The sequence below is a fragment of the Tachyglossus aculeatus genome, chromosome 3 (genome assembly GCF_015852505.1).
Source record: "Tachyglossus aculeatus isolate mTacAcu1 chromosome 3, mTacAcu1.pri, whole genome shotgun sequence".
NCBI classification, from domain to species: Eukaryota; Metazoa; Chordata; class Mammalia; order Monotremata; family Tachyglossidae; genus Tachyglossus; species Tachyglossus aculeatus.
In genome coordinates, this window is record NC_052068.1 from 23,811,467 (window position 1) to 23,837,559 (window position 26,093).

Below are 26,093 nucleotides of genomic sequence, written 5' to 3' on the forward strand. Positions count from 1 at the left end.
ATTATTATTATTATTAGGTCAGACACTGTCCCTGTCCCTTTTGGGGCTCACAATCTAAGTAGGAGGGAGAAGAGCTGTTCAATCCCCATTTTGCAGTTGACGAAACCAAGTTAAGTGACTTGTCCAAGGTCACACAGCAAGCAATTGACAGAGCCAGGATTAGAACCCAGGTCCTCTGATTTACAGGCCCATGCTCTTTCTACTATGAAATGAAAATCCCCAAGGAGTCTCAGGGTGAAGAATCGAGCAAGGCGAACTCGGCCTCAAGGTCCCAACCCCAAAACCCAGAGTGGTCCCCCCTTCGCCCAGGAGTTTGCCATCGTTCTGTTGTGGTGGACTCTCCCTATTGCTCAATACAGTGTTCTACCCTTAAGTGATCAATAAATAGCACTGATTGATTGATAATAGACTTTAGGAGCATTCTGCAGGCCCTGTAACATCCCACTGTCAAAATCGCCCCACCCAAAGCCCCACGGCTCTGGGTACAGATCAATAATAATAATAGTAATAATAATGGCATTTATTAAGCGCTTATTATGTGCAAAGCACTGTTCTAAGCGCTGGGGGGGGATACAAGGTGATCAGGTTGTCCCACGGGGGGCTCACAATCTTAATCCCCATTTTACAGATGAGGTAACTGAGGCATAGAGAAGTTAAGTGACTTGCCCAAAGTCACACAGCCGATAAGTGGGGGAGCCTGGATTCGAACCCATGACCTCTGACTCCCAAGCCCGTGCTCTTTCCACCGAGCCACGCTGCTTCTCCTCAATCAATCAATCGTATTTATTGAGCGCTTACTGTACTAAGCAGTTGGGGAGTACAATAGAACAGCAAAGAGCACTGTACTAAGCAGTTCATTCACTCATTCAATCGTATTTATTGAGCGCTTACTGTGTGCAGAGCACTGTACTAAGCGCTTGGGAAGTACAAGTTGGCAACATATAGAGACGGTCCCTACCCAACAGTGGGCTCACAGTCTAGAAGTGGCGGAGCCGGGATTTGAACCCCGACCTCCGACTCCAAAGCCCGTGCTCTTTCCACTGAGCCGCGCACGTGCGGCTCACAATCTTAATCCCCATTTTCCCAATGAGGTAACTGAGGCCCAGAGAAGTGAAGTGATCACACAGCACGCCAGTGGCAGAGCCGGGATTAGAACCCACTACCTCTGACTCCCAAGCCTGGGCTCTTTCCACTGAGCCACGCGGGCGCGTGCGGCTCACAATCTTAATCCCCATTTTCCCGATGAGGTAACTGAGGCCCACAGAAGTGAACTTGCCCAAAGTCACACAGCACACCAGTGGCAGGGCCGGGACTAGAACCCACGACCTCTGACTCCCGAGCCCTGGCTCCTTCCACTAAGCCACGCTGCTTCCCACATAGTGAGCGCTTAACAAATGCCATTATTATTATTATTATTATTGTTATTGTTATTATTATCATTATTATTATTATCATTACCCCTCCCTCACCCCAGATGAAGTGCGGGCCCCGCCTCGCAGTTGGGGAGTACAATAGAACAGAGTCGGTAAACTCATTCCCTGCCTTCAAGGAGCTTCCAGTCTCCATATCCTTACACTCTATTTGCCCTATCCATAATTTATATTACTGTCTCCCCCTCTGGACCATAAGCTCCTTGTGGGCAGGGAACATGTCTTTCAACTTTCCGTCTCTATATGTTGCCAACTTTTACTTCCCAAGCGCTCAGTACAGTGCTCTGCACACAGTAAAGCACTCAATAAATACAATTGAATGAATGAATGAATGAGCTCTGTTGGACCGTTCTCTCCCCAGTGCTTAGTACAGTGCTCTCACATGGCTCCCTTCAAAGCCCTACTGAGCGCTCACCTCCTCCGTGAGGCCTTCCCAGACTGAGCCCCCTCCTTCATTCATTCATTCAATCATATTTATTGAGCGCTTACTGTGTGCAGAGCACTGTACTAAGCGCTTGGGAAGTACAATTTGGCAACATATAGAGACGGTCCCTACCCAACAGTGGGCTCACAGTCTAGAAGGGGGAGACAGACAACAAAACAAAACATATTAACAGAATAAAATAGATAGAATAAATATGTACAAGTAAAATAAGTAAAAATAGAGTAATAAATACGTACAAACATATACAGATGCTGTGGGGAGGGGAAGGAGGTAAGGCCGGGGGGATGGGGAGGGGAAGGAGGGGACCAATATTCATTCATTCAATCATCCTTCCTCTCCCCCTCCCCATCCCCCCCGCCTTACCTCCTTCCCCTCCCCACAGGACCTGTATAGATGGATATATGTTTGTACCAATTTATTACTCTATTTATTTCTTTATTTTATTTGTACATATTTATTCTATTTATTTTATCTTGTTAATATGTTTTGTTTTGTTGTCTGTCTCCCCCTCCTAGACTGTGAGCCCGCTGTTGGGTAGGGACCGGCTCTAGATGTTGCCAACTTGGACTTCCCAAGCGCCTAGTCCAGTGCTCTGCACCCAGTAAGCGCTCAATAAATACGACTGAATGAGTGAATGAATGAATGGCAAACATTCAATAATTCCACTTATTCATTGTTTGAAAATCCAGGGAGCATAATTCCATTTCTGGGGCTGGGACCTGTGAGGACCAGAGGTCATGAGGCTCCGAAATGGATAGCTCAAAGGTCCTAAAACTGCGGGGGAGCATCCTTCAGGATGGGCAGGCTGCCTGAGAGCTCCACGAAGGAGGGTTTTGGATGGTAGTGCTGTTAGGTTATGCTGTTATGTATCCCTACCCAACTGTGAGACCGCTGTTGGATGGGGACTGTCTCTATATGTTGCCAACTTGGACTTCCCAAGCGCTTAGTACAGTGCTCTGCACACAGTAAGCGCTCAATAAATACGATCAATTGATTATGATTAGTGTTGAATGTACGAAATGCTTCCTTTGTGCTGAGAATGTGAGGTTCAATGCACGTCCCCCTCTCCATCCCCCCCGTCTTAACTCCTTCCCTTCCCCACAGCACCTGTATATATGTATATATTTTTGTACATATTTATTACTCTATTTATTTATTTTACTTGTACATATCTATTCTATTTATTTTATTTTGTTAATATGTTTTGTTTTGTTCTCTGTCTCCCCCTTCTAGACTGTGAGCCCACTGTTGGTAGGGACTGTCTCTATATGTTGCCAACTTGTACTTCCCAAGCGCTTAGTACAGTGCTCTGCACACAGTAAGCGCTCAGTAAATACAATTGATTGATTGATTGATTGACCCCAGAGCGTCCCATCTTATGGGGATTCTAGGCTACCTGGAGCTCCGTTTCTAGCCACCCTCTCATTCCTGGGGATTCAGGGCTGGTCCTGGAGGAGAAGACGGAAGCATTATTCATTCATTCATTCAATCGTAGTTATTGAGCGCTTACTGTGTGTGCAGAGCACTGTATTAAGCGCTTGGGAAGTACAAGTTGGCAACATATAGAGACAGTCCCTACCCAACAACAGGCTCACAGTCTAGAAGGGGGTCATCCAGACTCTTCCAAGCAGTTAAAGGAGGAATCAATATCTGGGGCGTGGAATCCTTTCAGACACATGCTGGATTTCATGCTGGTTGCTAAATCAATCAATCAATCAATCGTATTTATTGAGCGCTTACTGTATGCAGAGCACTGTACTAAGCGCTTGGGAAGTACAAATTGGCATCATATAGAGACAGTCCCTACCCAACAACCAATCAATCAATAAATCAATCAATCGTATTTATTGAGCGCTTACTGTATGCAGAGCACTGTACTAAGCGCTTGGGAAGTACAAGTTGGCAACATATAGGGACAGTCCCTACCCAACAGTGGGAAGGAGAAGGAATGAGAAGCGGCATGGCTTAGTGGCTCGAGGATGGGCTCAGAAGTCAGTAGGACCTGGGTTCTAATCGCGGCTCCACCGCTTGTCCGTTGTGTGACGTTGGGCAAGTCATTTCACTTCTCTGGACCTCAGGCACCTCATCTGGAAAATGGAGATTTAGACTGTGCTCCCCAAGTGGATTGTGTCCAACCTGAGTAACTCGTCTCTGTCCCAGCATTTAGTAGAGTGCCTGGTATGTAGTAAATGGTTAACAAATACCATCAGAAGGTCAGTATTAGAGGGGCAGATGACTGCGTTCTCTTAGTTGTGGCTGCTGACCAAAGCCCTCGGAAGTTTGTTTTTAAACTGGTATTCGTCAAGCCCTTACTCTGTGCCAGGCACCGTACTAAGTGCTGGTGTAGTAACAAGCTAATTAGGTTGGACACAGTCCATATCCCACATGGGGCTCTCAATCAATTCCCATTTTACAGATGAGGTGAGTCACAGAGAAGTGAAGTAACTCGCCTAAGGTCACACAGCGGACAAGCGGCAGTAGGGATTAGAACCCAGGTCACGCTTCATGTGGAAGGGTCTGGGTTGGTTTCACCCTGACCGTGGAGCAGGTTCCCCTTATTACACTGGCCAGGCTAACCAGTCTAACTCACTAGCACCCGAGATGCTGGCGAGGGAGAGATAAGAAACTTTAACTCTTCCCAAAGCTCCCGCAGCTCCCGACCCCAGAGGGGCTCAGTGAGCAATAAGACCCAACAATTATACCCGGACTGAGAAAATTGCAGTGGGTTTAGCCAGACCGTCCTTTTTCCCCCCAGATGTGGCCAACGGAAGGGAAGAGGAAGTAGCAAGGTATATCTGGGGAGGGGTCTCCACTAAGTCTTTGTTGTAGGTTGGAACTCTGTCTATGTATGTATATATGTATATATGTTTGTACATATTTATTACTCTATTTATTTTACTTGTACATATCTATTCTATTTTATTTTGTTAGTATGTTTGGTTTTGTTCTCTGTCTCCCCCTTTTAGACTGTGAGCCCACTGTTGGGTAGGGACTGTCTCTATATGTTGCCAACTTGTACTTCCCAAGCGCTTAGTACAGTGCTCTGCACACAGTAAGCGCTCAATAAATACGATTGATGATGATGATGTCAGGCTTCCTGTGGCTCTGAGAGTCTGATCGGACCACCTCCTTACAAGTAGGAGGAGTGAGTATTCTAGGCACCTGACCAGGGAACTTGGAAGGAAGTCTGTTTGAAGTGGTTTTGAGAGGTAGCTGATTTGGGGTTACTTGTTTGAGAGGCAGCCCGTTTGGGGTCACTTGAAAGGAAGCCCATTTGGCGTGGTTAAGCCTGTAGTTCATAAGGTGTCCCCTTCCCAGGTTTACCAACTGCTAAATGTGGGGTACCATGCTGACCAGGCTACTTATTGCTTATAAGTACGAGTTGCTTGAACGAGTTGTCTACACACGCTGCCTCGAATTCCTCAACACCAACTCTCTCCTCGACCCCCTCCAGTCTGGCTTCTGTACCCTACATTCCACGGAAACTGCCCTCTCAAAGGTCACCAATGACCTCCTGCTTGCCAAATCCAATGGCTCCTATTCCTTCCTAATCCTCCTCGACCTCTCAGCTGCCTTAGACACTGTGGACCACCCCCTTCTCCTCAACATGCTATCCGACCTTGGCTTCACAGACTCCGTCCTCTCCTGGTTCTCCTCTTATCTCTCCGGTCGTTCATTCTCAGTCTCTTTTGCAGGCTCCTCCTCCCCCTCCCATCCCCTTACTGTGGGGGTTCCCCAAGGTTCAGTGCTTGGTCCCCTTCTGTTCTCGATCTACACGCACTCCCTTGGTGATCACATTCGCTCCCACGGCTTCAACTATCATCTCTACGCTGATGACACCCAGATCTACATCTCTGCCCCTGCTCTCTCCCCCTCTCTCCAAGCTCGCATCTCCTCCTGTCTTCAGGACATCTCCATCTGGATGTCTGCCCGCCACCTAAAGCTCAACATGTCCAAGACTGAACTCCTTGTCTTCCCTCCCAAACCCCGCCCTCTCCCTGACTTTCCCATCTCTGTTGATGGCACTACCATCCTTCCCGTCGCACAAGCCCGCAACCTTGGTGTCATCCTCGACTCGGCTCTCTCATTCACCCCTCACATCCAAGCCGTCACCAAAACCTGCCGGTCTCAGCTCCGCAGCATTGCCAAGATCCGCCCTTTCCTCTCCATCCATACCGCTACCCTGCTCATTCAAGCTCTCATCCTATCCCGTCTGGACTACTGCACCAGCCTTCTCTCTGATCTCCCATCCTCGTGTCTCTCCCCACTTCAATCCATACTTCGTGCTGCTGCCCGGATTGTCTTTGTCCAGAAACGCTCTGGGCATGTTACTCCCCTCCTCAAAAATCTCCGGTGGCTACCAATCAATCTGCGCATCAGGCAGAAACTCCTCACCCTGGGCTTCAAGGCTGCCCATCACCTCGCCCCCTCCTACCTCACCTCCCTTCTCTCCTTCTCCAGCCCAGCCCGCACCCTCCGCTCCTCTGCCGCTAATCTCCTCACCGTACCTCGTTCTCGCCTGTCCCGCCATCGACCCCCGGCCCACGTCATCCCCCGGGCCTGGAATGCCCTCCCTCTGCCCATCTGCCAAGCTAGCTCTCTTCCTCCCTTCAAGGCCCTACTGAGAGCTCACCTCCTCCAGGAGGACTTCCCAGACTGAGCTCCTTCCTTCCTCTCCCCCTCGTCCCCCTCTCCATCCCCCATCTTACCTCCTTCCCCTCCCCACAGCACCTGTATATATGTATATATGGTTGTACTTATTTATTACTCTATTTATTTATTTATTTATTTTACCTGTACATATCTATTCTATTTATTTTATTTTGTTAGTATGTTTGGTTTTGTTCTCTGTCTCCCCCTTTTAGACTGTGAGCCCACTGTTGGGTAGGGACTGTCTCTATATGTTGCCAACTTGTACTTCCCAAGCGCTTAGTACAGTGCTCTGCACACAGTAAGTGCTCAATAAATACGATTGATTGATTATTAGCCTAGGAATAGCTTTGCTCCTGAGGGTTTCCAATCATGGGTTCTTGGTACTGTTATGTTAATAAGCCTGCTTCCATTACCCGTAAGTCTGTGAATCCACTTCCAACCCTCCGATCCGTGAGCTCACAAATTACCCGGTGTCCGATTCCACCCGGCAACATCGGGAGACATCATTCCTCATCTGGGCAGGACACATCTTATCGTCTTTCAGGGCAAGGTAGGGGACTGCACCCAATAAGAGGGGTCTAGAAACCAGGCCAGTTGGTGTTTCCTTTCAAACTGAGGTTTCCCCACCAGAGCTGGGAACATCTCTCCATGGTGTCTCCCCCTTTTCGACTGTGAGCCCACTGTTGGGTAGGGACTGTCTCTATATGTTGCCAACTTGTACTTCCCAAGCGCTTAGTACAGTGCTCTGCACAAAGTAAGCTCTCAATAAATGCGATTGATTGATTGATTGATTGATGGTTCCCTTCTGGGTCAGCCAGAACTGAGTTTCAAGCGGAGATGCTCCCCAGGGCCCCTTGGTAGCCTGTGAATGGGAACCTGCCCTGCTCTCCCCTGCTGCAAAAATCTCAAAACACATGACTCATCTACTGAGTTGTGCAAGCAAAGGGCAGATAAAGGTTAACGATTAACCCTGTTGTGACAATCCTATAACCTGTTCTCTGCTGCCCTAGGGGTCTATTTCCCTGGTTAGTCACTGGAGGATAACATGCAGCTACTCATCTCTTATCTTCCCAGAGGAAAGGAGTGAACAGGAGACTCCAGGATTCACTGTTGGAATCTGGGCTGCCAAGTGCCACCATCATGGTAGCCTTGCTGGAGGAATACTGCCAGTCCACCTTTTGGGTGAGTGATCATTCATTCCATTAACGCTATTTCTGAACACTTTCTGTGTGCACAGCACTACATGAAGTGCTTGGTTGAACTTGAGAGACATGATCCTTGCCCTCAAGGAGGTAACAGTGGAGTGGAGTAATGATCTGTTCTTTCTTTCCCTCTCATCTCTCCCACCGCTACCATCAAACTGTAACAAGTGCCAGGGGTCACTGATGGACTAAAAATTAGCCTAGCTGCGTTGGGGAGAGGAGTATGCGTTCCCCAAGGATGACGGAAGACAGCAAACTGAAGTCGGGAGACTTTTTCTGCCCTCCAGAGCTTTAATCTGGTCAAAAGGTCAACAGCATTTGTTGAACAGTGATTCTGTGTAAAGATAGGACTGTACTTCAAGGATGAAGACGGACACGTTTCCTACCTTCAAGGAGTTAACAGTTTATTTGATTCTGTACAGAAGCAAAAAAGGGAAAAAAAAAGAAGGACAAAAAGCTTAAAAGGGAAGAATCAGTATATACAAGAACCCACAAAAGAAATTTATACTATATTTTCTAGACTATATGTATATAGTCTAGACTATATTTATATATATTTACATAGACTATATATTTATACTGTATCTTCTAGACTGTGAGCCCACTGTTGGGTAGGGACCGTCGCTATATGTTGCCAACTTGTACTTCCCAAGCGCTTAGTACAGTGCTCTGCACACAATAAGCGCTCAATAAATACAAATGAATGAATATTGCTTCAAAACCAAGACGTGGTGAGTGGTTGTTTTTTGTTGCCACTTTTAGCACTAAAAACCAAAACTTACCCTGAAAAGATGCAACACTGGCATCAGGGAAAATTTTCCCTCCCTCCTATTCCTTTTCCTCACCTTTCTTTCTCTTCTTCTCCTCTCAGTGACCAGAACCAAATGTGCTAGAGAAAGAACAAAAATGAAATCTCTGCTCTCCTATTGCCTTTCCTGTATATGTCTGTGTGATTGTTTCTCTCCTCTTTATTTATGCAATTACTACGTGTCAGGCACAGAGAAATCCACATAAAGCTCCAAAACCTGAAAACACCTTTTTTTTTTTTTTAAAAAAAGTATTTTTTAAAAACTTAAGTGGCAGGCACTGTACAAAGTGCTGGGGCAGATACAAGCTAATCAGGTTGGGCACAGTCCATGTTCCCACATTCATTCATTCATTCAATTATATTTTTTGAGTGCTTTCTGTGTGCAGAACACTGTACTAAGCTCTTGGGAAAGTACAATATACGGGGCTCACAGTCTTAATCTCCATTTTCCAGAAGTGGTAACTGAGGTGCAGAGAATTTAAGTGATTTGCCCCAAATAACAGAGCAGGTAAGTTGTGGAGCCGAAATTAGAGCTCTGATTCCCAACACCCATGCTCTTAAAACTAGACCTTGCTGCTTCTCTGTGTCTCCTCGTCCCTGCCCTTTTGAGCCCCCTTCCTCTGAGTCTTTCCTCTTATCTCTTGGACTCTTGTTCCCCTTGTTCCTTTGTGTTGTTTTTAGCTTCTGTCATCACTGTCTTTTATCAACAGCGACAGTGTTTCTTCCGTGCCTACTTTATGCAATCCTCTTTCTGTACCTTCGACTGTTTCATCTCTGGATGCCTCCTGAAGCTGAGTTTCCAGCTCTCTCCTGCTCTGACTCCTATAAACAAGGGAGTCAAGGGACAAAAGGAAGGGAGGATGTCAGCTAATGGGGAAAAAGAAGAAAAATGTCGGGGGGATTATGGTCACAAGGAGGCAAGTGATGACAGTCTTTTAGACTGTGAGCCCACTGTTGGGTAGGGACTGTCTCTATATGTTGCCAAGTTGTACTTCCCAAGTGCTTAGTACAGTGCTCTGCACACAGTAAGCGCTCAATAAATACGATTGATGATGATGAGAGGTGAGGTCAGTTGAAGGATGAATTATCTCTCCGTTTCAAATATTAGATTTCAGAGGAGTCATCTAAAATCCAGGGCCAACTTGCTTTCAGTGATAGAAATAAATGGTGACAGTCCAGCTCGTTTTGTCAGGAAATGTCTGTTTATTGTTATATTGTACTCTCCCAAGTGCTTAGTACAGTGCTTTGCACACAGTAAGTGTTCAGTAAATAAAACTGAATTGAATTGAACTTGGAACCAGGCACTGTTTTGGGGGGATTGAAATGGCCTGGAAAGGAGAGCGACCTATTTGAGGCTGGGCAAGTATGACCAGAGTGGAAAGCAAGAACAAGGATGAAGCCCAAGAGGAGACTTCCTAGATGAAGTATTGATTTTGCTGTGACCTTTAATTTGAAGCTAATTTGGGTCAAGGTGCTGTGGCCTAGGATTGACCCTAGGCTGTGGTCATTTTGGCTACAGACGGGGCCCGCATGTAGAAGATTTGTGTGTATACTAGGGTGCCACCACTTGTGTAGCAGAGAAGAGAGATTAGGAGTGGAGCCGCATAAGCCATTATCATTATAATCAATTCTATTATGCACTTTCTCCCTTTTTTATATAATGGCATTTATTAAGCGCTTACTATGTGCAAAGCACTGTTCTAAGCGCTGGGGAGGTTACAAGGTGATCAGGTTGTCCCTCGGAGGGCTCACGGTCTTAATCCCCATTTTACAGATGAGGTAACTGAGGCCCAGAGAAGTGAAGTGACTTGCCCAAAGTCCCCCAGCTGACAATTGGCAGAGCCGGGATTTGAACCCATGACCTCTGACTCCAAAGCCCGTGCTCTTTTCCACTGAGCCACGCTGCTTCCCTTCCAAAGTCTCAGGTCCTAGCGTCATCCAGATGCTGTCATCATCATCATCGTCATTATCATCACTACAGTTTATGCAGACTGTAAACGCTTCAATTACTAGTGGGAAAGATAAAAATCAACCAATCACTTGTATTTACGGAGCACTTGCCGTGTGCAGAGAAGCAGCGTGGCTCAGTGGGAAGAGTGTGGGCTTTGGAGTCAGAGGTCGTGGGTTCAAATCGCGACTCCACCACACATCTGCTGTGTGACTTTGGGCAAATCACTTCATTTCTCTGGGCCTCAGTTCCCTCATCTGTAAAATGGGGATGAAGACTGTGAGCCCCCCATGGGACAACCTGATCACCTTGTAACCTCCCCAGCACTTAGCTCAGTGCTTTGTACATAGTAAGCGCTTAATAAATGCCATCATTATCATTATATTATTATTACTAAGTGCTTGGGAGAGTGAGCTCATTGTGGGCAGTGAATGAGTCTGTTCCTTGTTAGTATCGTACTCTCCCAATTGCTTACCACAGTGCTTTGGTCCCAGTAAGCACTCAGTAAATGTAAGTGAATGAATGAATGAATTATTATTATTATTATGGCACTTGCTAAGAGCTTAGTATGTGCTAAGCACTGTTCTAAGGGCTGGGGTAGATACAAGTTAATCAGGTTGGACGCAGTCCATGTCCCTCATGGGGCTCACAGTCTAAGTATGAAAAACAGTGTGGCTCAGTGGAAAGAGCGCAGGCTTTGGAGTCAGAGGTCATGGGTTCAAATCCCAGCTCCGCCAATTGTCAGCTGTGTGACTTTGAGCAAGTCACTTCACTTCTCTGGACCTCAGTTCCCTCTTGTGTAAAATGGGGATGAAGACTGTGAGCCCCCCGTGGGACAACCTGATCACCTTGTAACCTCTCCAGCACTTAGCTCAGTGCTTTGCAATAATAATGATGGCATTTATTAAACGCTTACTATGTGCAAAGCACTGTTCTAAGCGTTGGGGAGTTTACAAGATGATCAGGTTGTCCCACATGGGGCTCACAGTCTTAATCCCCATTTTACAGATGAGTTAACTGAGGCACAGAGAAGTTAAGTGACTCGCCCAAAGTCACACAGCTGAGAAGCGGAGGAGCAGGGATTTGAACCCATGACCTCTGACTCCCAAGCCCGGGCTTTTTCCACTGAGCCACGCATTTGAACATCACACAGTGATTGAAAGATGGAAAAAAAACATTTGTTTTCACACTGCAAAAATTTCCAACTTTATTCTACGGTTTGGAAAGCCAGATTCGGAGGACGGAGTGGTTAGGTGACCAAGTGGCAGGAACGGCTTCCTCATTTTTTGGATTGTTCCGGAAAATCCCAGAGAGGCCGCTCTTCCTTCCCAAGTGTTTTTACATGCCACACTGGGACAAGAACCACAGGGATGGCAAATACTAGCAAGGGCAAACAAATCGGAGGGTTGGGAACTAAAAGGTTTGAAAACAATCTGAAAAACATTTCAAAACGTTAAGCGGATTGTGTCCTGGACTAGAAACCCCGGCCAGCCGCACTATCAACTGGCTGTTTGGCACTGGGCAAATGTCAGTCTCTGTGCCTCTGTTTCCCCATATAAAAGGGGACTCATAATACTTGCCTCGTCCTGCTGATCCCTACCTCACAGGAAAAATAACGAGGTAGTAGGGCCGTGCTTTAAATTCTTTAGAAAGACACTATTAGATAGCAAGATATTATTTTTCTGTCATCCAAGCGTCATACCTTTGATTGTGGTCCAAGTGGAAAGAAGGTTGAAAGAAACCAGGGGGAATGGCGAGCAGCAAAATGGGCATCCAATGGAGGCGTTTACAGATCCAGAGGGACATCTTTGATACATTCAAGCACTGTGTTGTTAGTCTTGGACGAGTCTCACAGAATCATCGACATTATCATAACTGTTACCGGGCACGGCTACTAGAGTCGGGTCCCACTGTGTTTAAAAATACAAAGAACAACAACAAAAAATCCCGGGCAAGCCCAGGCTATCCGGACAGGACCATAGGAAATGAACTAAGGGCTGGTGAGACTGACGAGATTCGGCGAAATTGATTTGGGCTGATTACCCAATGACTAAGATGAAACGTGGAAACCAAATACACAAAGGCAACACTAAATTAGGCAAAGGTAGAACTGGGGAAATAAAGTGAGAGCAGGAATGTGGAAAGATCTTCCCAAGGAAGCTGGGAAGTCTCCAGCACCAGACTAATTTTTAACTGCCTAGGGAAAACTAGGAAACTCCCTAACTGAGGAGCAACTGGGGCCCTGCCCTCGATGTCACTGGACCCTTGCCCTCTCTGTACATAGTAAGTGCTTAATAAATGCCATCATTATCATTATATTATTATTACTAGGTGCTTGGGAGAGTGAGCTCACTGTGGGCAGTGAATGAGTCTGTTCCTTGTTAGTATCGTACTCTCCCAATTGCTTACCGCAGTGCTTTGGTCCCAGTAAGCACTCAGTAAATGTGAGTGAATGAATGAATGAATTATTATTATTATTATGGTACTTGCTAAGAGCTTAGTATGTGCTAAGCACTGTTCTAAGGGCCGGGGTAGATACAAGTTAATCAGGTTGGACCACAGTCCATGTCCCTCATGGGGCTCACAGTCTAAGTATGAGAAGCAGCGTGGCTCAGTGGAAAGAGCACGGGCTTTGGAGTCAGAGGTCATGGGTTCAAATCCCAGCTCCGCCAATTGTCAGCTGTGTGACTTTGGGCAAGTCACTTCTCTGGGCCTCAGTTACCTCATGTGTAAAATGGGGATTAAGACTGTGAGCCCCCCGTGGGACAACCTGATCACCTTGTAACCTCCCCAGCACTTAGAAGAGTGCTTTGTACATAGTAAGCGCTTAATAAATGCCATCATTATCATTATATTATTATTACTAAGTGCTTGGGAGAGTAAGCTCATTGTGGGCAGTGAATGAGTCTGTTCCTTTTTAGTATCGTACTCTCCCAATTGCTTACCACAGTGCTTTGGTCCCAGTAAGCACTCAGTAAATGTGAGTGAATGAATGAATGAATTATTATTATTATTATGGCACTTGCTAAGAGCTTAGTATGTGCTAAGCACTGTTCTAAGGGCTGGGGTAGATACAAGTTAATCAGGTTGGACCACAGTCCATGTCCCTCGTGGGGCTCACAGTCTAAGTATGAGAAGCAGCGTGGCTCAGTGGAAAGAGCACGGGCTTTGGAATCAGAGGTCATGGGTTCAAATCCCAGCTCCACCAATTGTCAGCTGTGTGACTTTGGGCAAGTCACTTCACTTCTCTGGGCCTCAGTGTAAAGTGGGGGTGAAGACTGTGAGCCCCCCGTGGGACAACCTGATCACCTTGTAACCTCCCCAGCGCTTAGAACAGTGCTTTGTGCATAGTAAGCGCTTAATAAATGCCATCATTATCATTATATTATTATTACTAAGTGCTTGGGAGAGTGAGCTCATTGTGGGCAGTGAATGAGTCTGTTCCTTATTAGTATCGTACTCTCCCAATTGCTTACCGCAGTGCTTTGGTCCCAGTAAGCACTCAGTAAATGTGAGTGAATGAATGAATGGATGAATTATTATTATTATGGTACTTGCTAAGAGCTTAGTATGTGCTAAGCACTGTTCTAAGGGCTGGGGTAGATACAAGTTAATCAGGTTGGACCACAGTCCATGTCCCTCATGGGCCTCACAGTCTAAGTATGAGAAGCAGCGTGGCTCAGTGGAAAGAGCACGGGCTTTGGAGTCAGAGGTCATGGGTTCAAATCCCGGCTCTGCCAATTGTCAGCTGTGTGACTTTGGGCAAGTCACTTCATTTCTCTGGGCCTCAGTTCCCTCATGTGTAAAATGGGGATTAAGACTGTGAGCCCCCCGTGGGACAACCTGATCACCTTGTAACCTCCCCAGCACTTAGAACAGTGCTTTGCGCATAGTAAGCGCTTAATAAATGCCATCGTTATTTTATTATTATTTATTAAGTAGGAGGGAGTAGGATTTAATCCCCATTTTGCAGTTGAGGTAACAGGCGCAGAGAAGTTAAGCGACTTGCCCAAGGTCCCGCACCAGACAGGTGGAGGAGACAGGATTAGCTCCTGCCAAACTAATCATCATTATGACCCTAATGGTTCACACAGCTGTCCGTACAATACGCAGTTTGTCATCCATGTAATCTCACTGGATCACAGCTGTATTCGTAAGAGACTTATCCTCCCCAGTTTTGAAAGCATGCAGTTCAACTCTCTGGGATTTCACAGACCAGAGATATTGTCAACACCTATTAATCACCTCTGTGGCTGGCATTATGATAGCTTTATAATAATAATAATAGTGATGGCATTTATTAAGTGCTTACTATGTGCAAAGCACTGTTCTAAGTGCTGGGGGGATACAAGGTGATGAGGTTGTCCCACCTGGGACTCACAGTCTTCATCCCCATTTTACAGATGAGAGTGAATTGGACAGAATTGAAACGATTTCAGGTAACCTCTTGCCGTACTTTATTTGCTTAGAATAGTAATCCAGAAAGTGATTTGGTGATTGATATATATGTGTATATATGTGTATGTGATATATATGTGTATTACTCTATTTTATTTGTACATATTTATTCTATTTATTTTATTTTGTTCTAGACTGTGAGCCCGCTGTTGGGTAGGGACTGTCTCTATGTGTTGCCGACTTGTACTTCCCAAGTGCTTAGTACAGTGCTGTGCACACAGTAAGTGCTCAATAAATACGATTGATTGATTGATTGATTTTGTTAATATGTTTTGTTTTGTTGTCTGTCTCCCCCTTCTAGACTGTGAGCCTGCTGTTGGGTGGGGACTGCCTCTATATGTTGCCAACTTGTACTTCCCAAGCGCTTAGTACAGTGCTCTGCACACAGTAAGCACTCAATAAATATGATTGAATGAATGAATGAATGAATGTGTATACAAACACACACACACACACACACACACACTACCATGAATGCACTCTGAACTTGAAGTTTGAAGTCTCAGTTGGAGATTAACTTTGAGGATGCTGCTAGAGGTCTTTTGTTTGTTTTTTGAAATCTACATGCTACGCAATGCAGGGGTCCTACTGTAATAGAAGCAAATTTGTTATAATTTATTTTGTTCAACTCTTCAGGAAGAGTCCTGAATGTCTGTGGCTTGACATTTTCAGCCAAAAGCAATATTTTCCTCGAATTACTGAGACTTTACATTTTAAATCCAGTTCTCTCAGTGCCTAAAATTAATCTTTCATCACGTCAAGCCTCTTTGGAAAGGTCCTTCACTCTACTGGCCCACTAATGGACTATTCATTTTGTTAATGGTGTGCATTATAGCTATAATTCTATTTGTTCTGACGGTTTTGATTTCACCTCTCTACATGTTTCGTATTGTTGTCTGTCTCCCCCTTCTAGACTGTGAGCCCGTTGTTGGGTTTTTGTATTGTTGTCTGTCTCCCCCTTCTAGACTGTGAGCCCATTGTTGGGTAGGGAGCATCTCTATATGTTGCCGACTTGTACTTCCCCAGCGCTTAGTACAGTGCTCTGCACACGGTAAGCACTCAATAAGTACGATTGAATTAATGAATGAATGAGGGCTAGCCTAAGTGGATATCCAGAGCTGCATGTACAACCATTATAATAATAGCTGTGGTATTTGCTAAGTGCTTACCATGTACCATAGTCTGTAATAATAATAATAATAATAATAACAATAATAATAATAATGGCATTTATTAAGTGCTTACTATGTGCAAAGCACTGTTCTAAGTACTGGGGTTGTTACAAGGTGATCAGGTTGTCCCATGGGGGGCTCACAGTCTTAATACTACATGGCATAGTGAATAGAGCACAGTCCTGGGAGTCAAAGGACCTAGGACCCCCCCCAGGCGCTTAGTACAGTGCTCTTCACAGAGTAAGTGATCAATAAATGCCACTGAGGATTGAGAAGTCACTTCACTTCTCTGTGCCTCCGTTACCTCATCTGTAAAATAGGGATAGAGACTGTTAACCCCATGTGGGACAGGGACTGTGCTCAACCCTATTTGCCAGTATCCATCCCAGCGCTTAGTACAGTGCCTGGTACATAGTAATAGCTTAACAAATACCAGTTATTATTATTATTATTATTATTACTAAGTGTGGGTGTAGATAGAAGAAAATCAGGTTGTACACAGTGCCTGTCCCATATTGACCTCACAGTCTAAGCAGGAGGGAGAACAGGCAGTGAATCCCCATTTTCCAGATGAGGAAATTGAGGCCTAGACAAGTTAAGTGTCTTGCCAAAGGCCACCCAGCAGGCAAATGGCAGCTCTGGGATTAAAACCGAGATCCTCTGCCCCCCAGGCCTGTGTTCTTTCCACTATATAATGGCATTTATTAAGCGCTTACTATGTGCAGAGCACTGTTCTAGGCACTGGGGAGGTTACAAGGTGATCAGGTTGTCCCCCGTGGGGCTCACAGTCTTAATCCCCATTTGACAGATGAGATAACTGAGGCACAGAGAAGTTAAGTGACTTGCCCAAAGTCACACAGCTGACAATTGGCAGATCCGGGATTCGAACCCATGACCTCTGACTCCAAAGCCCTGGTTCTTTCCACTGAGCCACGCTGAGACCATGCTGCTTCCCTTTCCCCCCTCTCCGACCTCACCATCCCCATAGTCTCCTACCGCCAAGCTCCTGCAATTATTTCAAACTTTCACCCAGCACATTTTGGTGTAAAAAGTAGTACTTCAGCTAGGTTAAGTGGAAGAACCGTGAATCCAATATTTGGTATCTGTAGGTAATCTGTAAGTTAAGCACTTAGTACAGTGCTCTGCACACAGTAAGCGCTCAAGAAATACGACTGAATAAATGAAAGTATGACTTTGTTTTGCATAAACAAATCCACACATAAAAAACCCATTTTTTTTTTTTTAAAAAAAAGGTATTAAGTACTTACAAATTGGCAGGCCCTGTACTGAGCATTGGGGTAGATAACAAGATAGTCAGGATGGACAAAGTCCATGTCCCACATGCATTTTTCAGATGAGGTAACTGCAGGTGAAAGTAATTGACTAGCCCAAAGTCCCTCAGCAGACAGGTTGCGGAGCCAGGATGAGAACCCAGGTCCTCTGACTCCTAGGCTCATGGTCCTTCCAAGTACAAAATAGATTTTGAATAGTTTAATCATTAGAGAAACTGAGGTACAGAGCTATTGAAGCAGTGTGGCCCATTGGAAAGAGCGTAGGCCTGGGATTCGGAGGACCTAGGTTCTCCTAAGCACTTAGTACAGTGCTCTGCACATAAAAAGTGTTCAACAAATGCCACTGATTGATTTTAATCCCGGCTTTGCCACTTGTCGACTGTGGGACTTTGGGCAAGTCACTTCACCCCTCTTTGCTTCAGTTCCTTAATCAGTAAAATGGGGATTAAGACTATAAACCACAGATTAGGATCTCGGTTCTAGGATATTGGATCTCGGTTCTAGTTCCAGCTCTGCCATTCAACTTGTACTTCCCAAGCACTTAGTACAGTGCTCTGCACACAGTAAGTGCTCAATAAATATGATTGATTGATTTGCCTGCTGTGTGGCCTTTGGCGAGACACTTAACTTGCCTAGGCCTCAATTTCCTCATCTGGAAAATGGGGATTCACTGCCCGTTCTCCCTCCTGCTTAGACTGTGAGGCCCATATGGGACAGGCACTGTGTCCAACCTGATTTTCTTGTACCTACACTGGCACTTAGTAATAATAATAATAACCTGATTATCTTGAATTGACCCCAGTGTTTAGCACATGCCTGGCATAAAATAATAATAATAATTATGGTATTTGTTAAGCACTTACTGTGTACCAAACACTGTTCTAAGTGCGAGGGTAGATACAAGCTAATCAGATTGCTTACAAGAGATTACAAGAGAAGAGAAGAGAAGAAAGACAAGAGAAGCAAGAGAAGAGAAGATTACAAGAGATTACAGATTACAAGAGAAACAGCGTGGCTAAGAGAAGCAGCGTGGCTCAGTGGAAAAGAGCCCGGGCTTTGGAGTCAGAGGTCATGGGTTCAAATCCCGGCTCCGCCACTTGTCAGCTGTGTGACTTTGGGCCAGTCACTTGCCTTTTCTGGGCTTCAGTTACCTCATCTATAAAATGGGGATGAAGACTGTGAGCCCCCGGTGGGACAACCTGATCACCTTGTGACCTCCCCAGCGCTTAGAACAGCGCTTCACACATAGTAAGCGCTTAATAAATGCCATTATTATGATTATTATTAGATTGGACACAGTCCCTGTCCCACATGGAGCTCACCGTCCCAACCTCTGTTTTCCAGATGAGGTAATTGATGCACAGAGAAGTCAAGTGACTTGCCCAAGGTCACACAGCAGATGTGGCGGAGCCGGGATTAGAATCCACGATCTGTGACTCTCAAGGCCATGCTATTTCTCATATACTAAGTGCTTCACAAATACCATTTAAAATAAAATGGGATGATTTTTTTCAATATCCCAAATTATGCCATTGGCAGGGCTGGGATTAGAACTGAGGGTTCCTAATAGTCCAGGTGTCTGCCATTTTCACTGGGTCACCCTGCTTCCCAAATGAATTGAAGAGAGAGAACTGCTCCAACCCAAACCCTGCTGATATCCACTCTAGCCTGGGTTCATCTTTTGCAAAGTTGTAACTGCCTTAGAAACTTTGACTTTCAGTACCTCTTCTGGGCTTGTCGTCTTCTTCGATGATATTTATTGAGCACTTACTGAGTACGAAGTATTGTACTAAGGCCTTGGGAGAGCACAACAGAAACCAAACAGTTACTGCCTTCCAGGAGCTCGCAGTCGAAGACAGAAAGACAGAAAAACATTGTTTTTGGAATAGAGGGAGCAGGCAGAAAAATAGGGATACAACAGGAAGTAATTCAGTAGTAGGATATAAGAACCACGCAAGTATTCATGTTTGCTGCTTATAAATACAAAATTCTAATGAACACCAGAATCTAAGAAATCTTCTGGTGACCACTTGATTGCTCAAAAAGAGGGCATTTCTTACATATTGTCATTCGCACATCCTAGCAATATGTTCTTAGATTTTCAGGTAAGATTTCACTTCAACACAAATTTTCTATCTCTATCAAAATAGAAAAAAAATAGGAAGCAGCATGGCTTTTTGGAAAAATCACTGGCCTGTGTCCAAGACCACTTGCTTGCTATGATGATGATGGTATTTGTTAAGTGCTTACTATGTGCAAAGCACTGTTCAAAGCACTGGGGGGATACAAGGTGATCAGGTTGTCCCACGGGGGGCTCACAATCTTAATCCCCATTTTACAGATGAGGGAACTGAGGCCCAGAGAACTGAAGTGACTTGCCCAAAGTCACACAGCTGACAAGTGGCGGAGCTGGGATTTGAACCCATGACCTCTGACTCCAAAGCCCGGGCTCTTTCCACTGAGCCACGCTGCTTCTATGTGACCTTAGCAAGTCATTTTACTTCTTAGTGTCTCTATCGAGCAATCGATTGTATTTATTGAGCACTTACTGTGTGCAGAGCACTGTACTAAGCACTTGGGAAGTACAAATCAGCAACATATGGAAATGGTCCCTACCCAACAACGGGCTCACAGTCTAGAAGGGGGAGGCAGACAAAAACCAGTATATAGCTTTAATTCTATTTATTTTGATGGCATTGACACCTGTCAGCAAAATAAATAGAATTAAAGCTATATACACATCATTAATAAAATGAGTAATACATATGTACAAATAAACACAAGTGCTGGGAATCAATCAGAATAGATCTTTATTTGTATATTTGATCACACATTCTGCTATTTCATATTTAAGTGCTAAGGGGAATGTTGAGTTAAGGTGATTGGGGTCTCAGTCAATCAGGGCTGGCTTCTTGGAGGAGGTTAGGGGGAATTTAGAAGGGCTTTGAAGATGGCAGATTGGAAAAAGAAAGGCAATCCAGTCTGGGGAAACAGCGAGAGCGAGTGGTTAGAAGTGGAAGATTCTTCTAGAGATGATGTATTTTGTATTTTCAATCACCAAAGAGAAAGAGTCCTCTGAGTTGCCTGAAACAATATTTAATAATAATAATAATAATAATGATGGCATTTATTAAGCGCTTACTATGTGCAAAGCACTGTTCTAAGCACTGGGGAGGTTACAAGGTGATCAGGTTGTCCCATGGGGGGCTCACAGTTTTCATCCCCATTTAACAGATGAGGTAACCGAGGCACAGAGAAGTTAAGTGGCTTGCCCAATGTCACACAGCTGACAATGTGCAGAGCCGGGATTTGAACCCATGACCTCTGACTCCAAAGCCCATGCTCTTTCCACTGAGCCACGCTGCTTCTCTATTCTCTATATTTATGGACAAGTGAATGATCAGCTTGTGCCCATTAATCACACACAATATTTGTCTAGCTCCTGAGAGCGAGAATTCCCAGGTCAACAGTAAAAACCTTGGAGAAATGCCTTATTATTTACAACCTCCTTCATTTGTCTTGAATGGTTTGAGATAATAACTCTTTTACTCCAGATTTAACATATTACTAGGATGTGTGAATGACAGTATATAAGAAATGCCCTCTTTTAGAGCAATCAAGTGGTCACCAGCAGATTTCTTAGATTCTGGTGTTCATTCCCTTCCCCACAGCACCTGTATATACATATATATGTTTTTATGTATTTAATACTCTATTTATTTTACTTGTACATATTCTATTGATTTTATTTTGTTAATATGTTTTGTTTTGATCTCTGTCTCCCCCTTCTAGACTGTGAGCCCACTGTTGGGTAGGGACCGCCTCTATATGTTGCCAACTTGTACTTCCCAAGCGCTTAGTGCAGTGCTCTGCACACAGTAAGCGCTCAATAAATACGATTGAATGAATGAATGAATGAATTAGAATTTTGTATTTATAAGCAGAAAACATGAATACATGTGTGGTTCTTATATTTTCAGGTAACATTTTACTTCATCACGAATTTTCTATCTTCATCAAAATAGAAAAAAACATAGGAAGCAGCATGGCTTTTTGGAAAAATCATTCATTCATTCATTCAATCGTATTTATTGAGCGCTTACTGTGTGCAGAGCACTGTACTAAGCGCTTGGGAGGTAAAAATCACTGGCCTGTGTCCAAGACCACTTGCTTGCTATATGACCTTGAGCAAGTCTAACTTCTTAGTGTCTCAATCGATCAATCGATTGTACTTATTGAGCGCTTACTGTGTGCAGAGCCCTGTCCTAAGCGCTTGGGAAGGACAAATCAGCAACATATAAAAACAACAACGGGCTCACAGTCTAGAAGGGGGAGACAGACAACAAAACCAAACCATGAGACAGGTGTCAATACCATCAAAATAAATAGAATTAAAGCTATATACACATCATTAATAAAATAAGTAAAGTAATACATATGTACAAATATACACAAGTGCTGTGGGGTGGGGAAGGCGATCATCTGTAAAGTAGCAGATGTGGAGAAGCAGCTTGACTCAGTGGGAACGAGCCCGGGCTTTGGAGTCAGAGGTCGTGGGTTCGAATCCCAGCTCCACCACATGTCTGCTGTGTGACCTTGGGCAAGTCACTTCACTTCTCTGAACCTCAGTTACCTCATCTGTAAAATGGGGATTGACTGTGAGCCCCACGTGGGACAACCTGATCACCCTGTATCCCCCCCAGTGCTTAGAACAGTGCTTTGCACATAGTAAGAGCTTAATAAATGCCATAAAAAAAGTAGGGATTAAATATCTGTTCTCCCTCTTTTAGTGGTATTTGTTAAGCGCTTACTATGTGTCAATCACTATACTAAACACTGGTGTAGATACAAGATAATAAGAATAATAATGGTAATTGTGGTATTTGTTAAAGGCTTACTCTGTATCCTCTGGGGTGGATACAGGCAGATAGGGTTGGACAAAGTCCCACATGGTGCTCACGGTCTTAATCCCCATTTTACAGATGAGGTAACTGAGACACAGACAGGTTAAGTGACTTGCCCAAGGTCACACAGCAGAAAAAATGGTGGCTCTGGGATCAAAACCCAACTTCCAGGCCCTTGCTCTTTCCACTAGGCCATGCCTAGACTCTGAATCCCATGTGGAACAGGGATTGTGTTCAACTGGATTATTTTGTATAATAATGATGGCATTTATTAAGCGCTTACTATGTGCAAAGCACTGTTCTAAGCGCCGGGGAGGTTACAAGGTGATCAGGTTGTCCCACGGGGGGCTCACAGTCTTAATCCCCGTTTCACAGATGAGGTAACTGAGGCACAGAGAAGTTAAGTGACTTGCCCAAAGTCACACAGCTGACAATTGGCGGAGTATCTACCTCCCTGCTTAATGCACTGTTTGGCACATAATAAATACTACAATTATTATTATTGCTAACCAGATTATTTATCCAACTGATTAATACCAGTCCTTGGTTTCTGTCACCTGCAGAAGGTTCATTTTTCAATTTCACTTTTCTTTTCAATATTTTAACTGGCAATTTGTCGCAACATCTTCTGCTCGAGTGGTAGCAGTTTGGATCAGTTCCCTTGTACTGAGAAGCAGCGTGGCTCAGTGGAAAGAGCGTGGGCTTGGGAGTCAGATAATAATAATAATAATAATAATAATAATAATAATAATAGCATTTGTTAAGTGCTTACTATGTGCAAAGCACTGTTCTAAGCACTGGGGGGGATTCAAGGTGATCAGGTTGTCCCACGTGGGGCTCACAGTCTTAATCCTCATTTTCCAGATGAGGTAACTGAGGCTCAGAGAAGTGAAGTGACTTGCCCAAGGTCACGTAGCAGACATGTGGCAGAGGTGGGATTAAAACCCATGGCCTCCAACTCCCAAGCCTGGGCTCTTTCCGCTGAGCCACGCTGCTTCTCAGATGTCATGGGTTCGACTATGTGCCAAGCACTGTTCTAAGCACTGGGGTAGATACGAGGTAATCAGGTTGTCCCACCTGGGGCTCCCGGTCTTAGTCCCCATTTTACAGATGAGGTAACTGAGGCACAGAGAAGTGACTTGTCCAAAAGTTACACAGCTGATAAGTGGCGAAGCCGGGATTAGAACTCACAGCCTCTGACTCTTCCAGACTGTGAGCCCACTGTTGGGTAGGGACCGTCTCTATGTGTTGCCAACTTGTACTTCCCAAGCGCTTAGTACAGGGCTCTGTGCACAGTAAGCGCTCAATAAATACGATTGAATGAATGAAGCCCATGCTCTTTCCACTAAGCCACGCTACTTTATAGAATTACAGTGTCAGAAGAGGCCATGAGGGGCCACTTCTAGCCACCTCCTTCCAAACAGGGAACATTTCACTACAGAAAAGCAGCCTGGCTCAGTGGAAAGAGCCCGGGCTTTGGAGTCAGAGGTCACGGGTTCGAATCCCAGCTCCACCACATGTCTGCTGTGTGACCTTGGGCAAGTCACTTAACTTCTCTGAGCCTCAGTTACCTCATCTGGAAAATGGGGTTTAAGACTGTGAGCCCCATGTGGGACAACCTGATCACTTTGTATCCCCCCCAAGCGCTTAGAACAGTGCTTTGCACATAGTAAGCGCTTAACAAATGCCAACATTATTATTATAGGACCAGTTTGCATCATATTCTTATTTATTGTCCACATACACACTCACACATACGCGCACACACAGAGTGCTTGAAGAAGATGTCACTGTTGGTGAAACTCACCCGTGGGCGCATGTGTGATTGAAAGGCCAGTGCAGCACCCCGAGAATCAGTTGCACCGAGCACCCACAAACACCGTCTCCTGTGCTAACACGTTTCTTATTTGCCGGCCCTGGGGCCACTTTCAGGTTTGTTATCCCTTTCCTCAATCTTCCAAAGCTTTTTGATTGCGGTAAACCCCGCTGCTCTCTTTGTGGAAACAGACCTGCATATATGTATATACCTGTATATATGTATATATGTTTGTACATATTTATTACTCTATTTATTTATTTATTTATTTATTTTACTTGTACATATCTATTCTATTTATTTTATTTTGTTAGTATGTTTGGTTTTGTTCTCTGTCTCCCCCTTTTAGACTGTGAGCCCACTGTTGGGTAGGGACTGTCTCTATATGTTGCCAATTTGTACTTCCCAAGCACTTAGTACAGTGCTCTGCACATAGTAAGTGCTCAACAAATACGATTGATGATGATGATGATGATGACTCCCAGGTTTCAGCTGGGATGCAGCATTGTCTGAGGATTTGATTGATTTTATATCTATATATCTATATGTTGCCAACTTGTACTTCCCAAGCGCTTAGTACAGTGCTCTGCACACAGTAAGCGCTCAATAAATATGATTGATTGATTTTATTCTTTAAACATTTCTTCTTCCCTCCTTTCTTTTGGGTTCTCAATGTCAACTGTTGGGGGGCTCTTAACTGTGGTCCAGTCTTCTCACATGTTTCACCCAGCGTAGCTGTGCTGAGGCGTCGATGCCGGGAGATTGACTTTTGTTGTAGGACTTCGCTGTTAGTCTCTATATGTTGCCAACTTGTACTTCCCAAGCGCCTAGTACAGTGCTCTGCACACAGTAAGCACTCAATAAATACGATTGATTGATTGATTGATTGATTGATTGCCATCCTAGCTTGCCATCTCATATTGAAGCAAATTGGTATCTTAACTGTGGTCCATTCTTCTTCCACGTTTCACCCAGCATAGCTGTGTTGAGGCGTCGATGCTGGGAGATTGACTTCTGTTGTAGGACTTCGCTGTTAGTCTCTATATGTTGCCAACTTGTACTTCCCAAGCGCTTAGTACAGTGCTCTGCACACAGTAAGCGCCCAATAAATGTGATTGATTGATTGATTGATTGTTTGCCATCCTAGCTTGCCATCTCATATTGAATCAAATTGGTATCTTAACTGTGGTCCATTCTTCTTTCATGTTTCACCCATCGTAGCTGTGTTGAGGCATCGAAGCTGGGAGATTGACTTTTGTTGCAGGACTTCTCTGTTTGCCGTCCTAGCTTGTCATCTCATATTGAATCAAATTGGTATCTTAACTGTGGTCCATTCTTCTTCCATGTTTCACCCAGCGTAGCTGTGTTGAGGCGTCGATGCCGGGAGATTGACTTTTGTTGTAGGACTTCGCTGCTTGTCTCTATATGTTGCCAACCTGTACTTCCCAAGCGCTTAGTACAGTGCTCTGCACACAGTAAGCGCTCAATAAATATGATTGATTGATTGATTGATTGATTGTTTGCCGTCCTAGCTTGTCATCTCATATTGCATCGAATTGGTATCTTAACTGTGGTCCATTCTTCTTCCATGTTTCACCCAGCGTAGCTGTGTTGAGGCGTCGATGCCAGAAGATTGACTTTTGTTGTAGGACTTCGCTGTTAGTCTCTATATGTTGCCAACTTGTACTTCCCAAGCGCTTAGTACAGTGCTCTGCACACAGTAAGCGCCCAATAAATGTGATTGATTGATTGATTGATTGTTTGCCATCCTAGCTTGCCATCTCATATTGAATCAAATTGGTATCTTAACTGTGGTCCATTCTTCTTTCATGTTTCACCCATCGTAGCTGTGTTGAGGCATCGAAGCTGGGAGATTGACTTTTGTTGCAGGACTTCTCTGTTTGCCGTCCTAGCTTGTCATCTCATATTGAATCAAATTGGTATCTTAACTGTGGTCCATTCTTC

The 26,093-nt window shown here is 44.7% G+C and overlaps 1 protein-coding gene across 1 annotated transcript in view; it reads left to right on the plus strand.

The window, feature by feature from the left end:
- Window positions 1-7,569: 7,569 nt before the first annotated feature.
- The window catches only part of ABCC2 (ATP binding cassette subfamily C member 2), a 117,351-nt gene continuing 98,827 nt past the window's right edge, over window positions 7,570-26,093 (plus strand). The window contains exon 1 of the mRNA XM_038743866.1: window positions 7,570-7,710. Coding sequence (XP_038599794.1) covers window positions 7,669-7,710 — 42 coding nt within the window. The 5' untranslated portion in view covers window positions 7,570-7,668. The remainder of the gene's footprint in view (window positions 7,711-26,093) is intronic.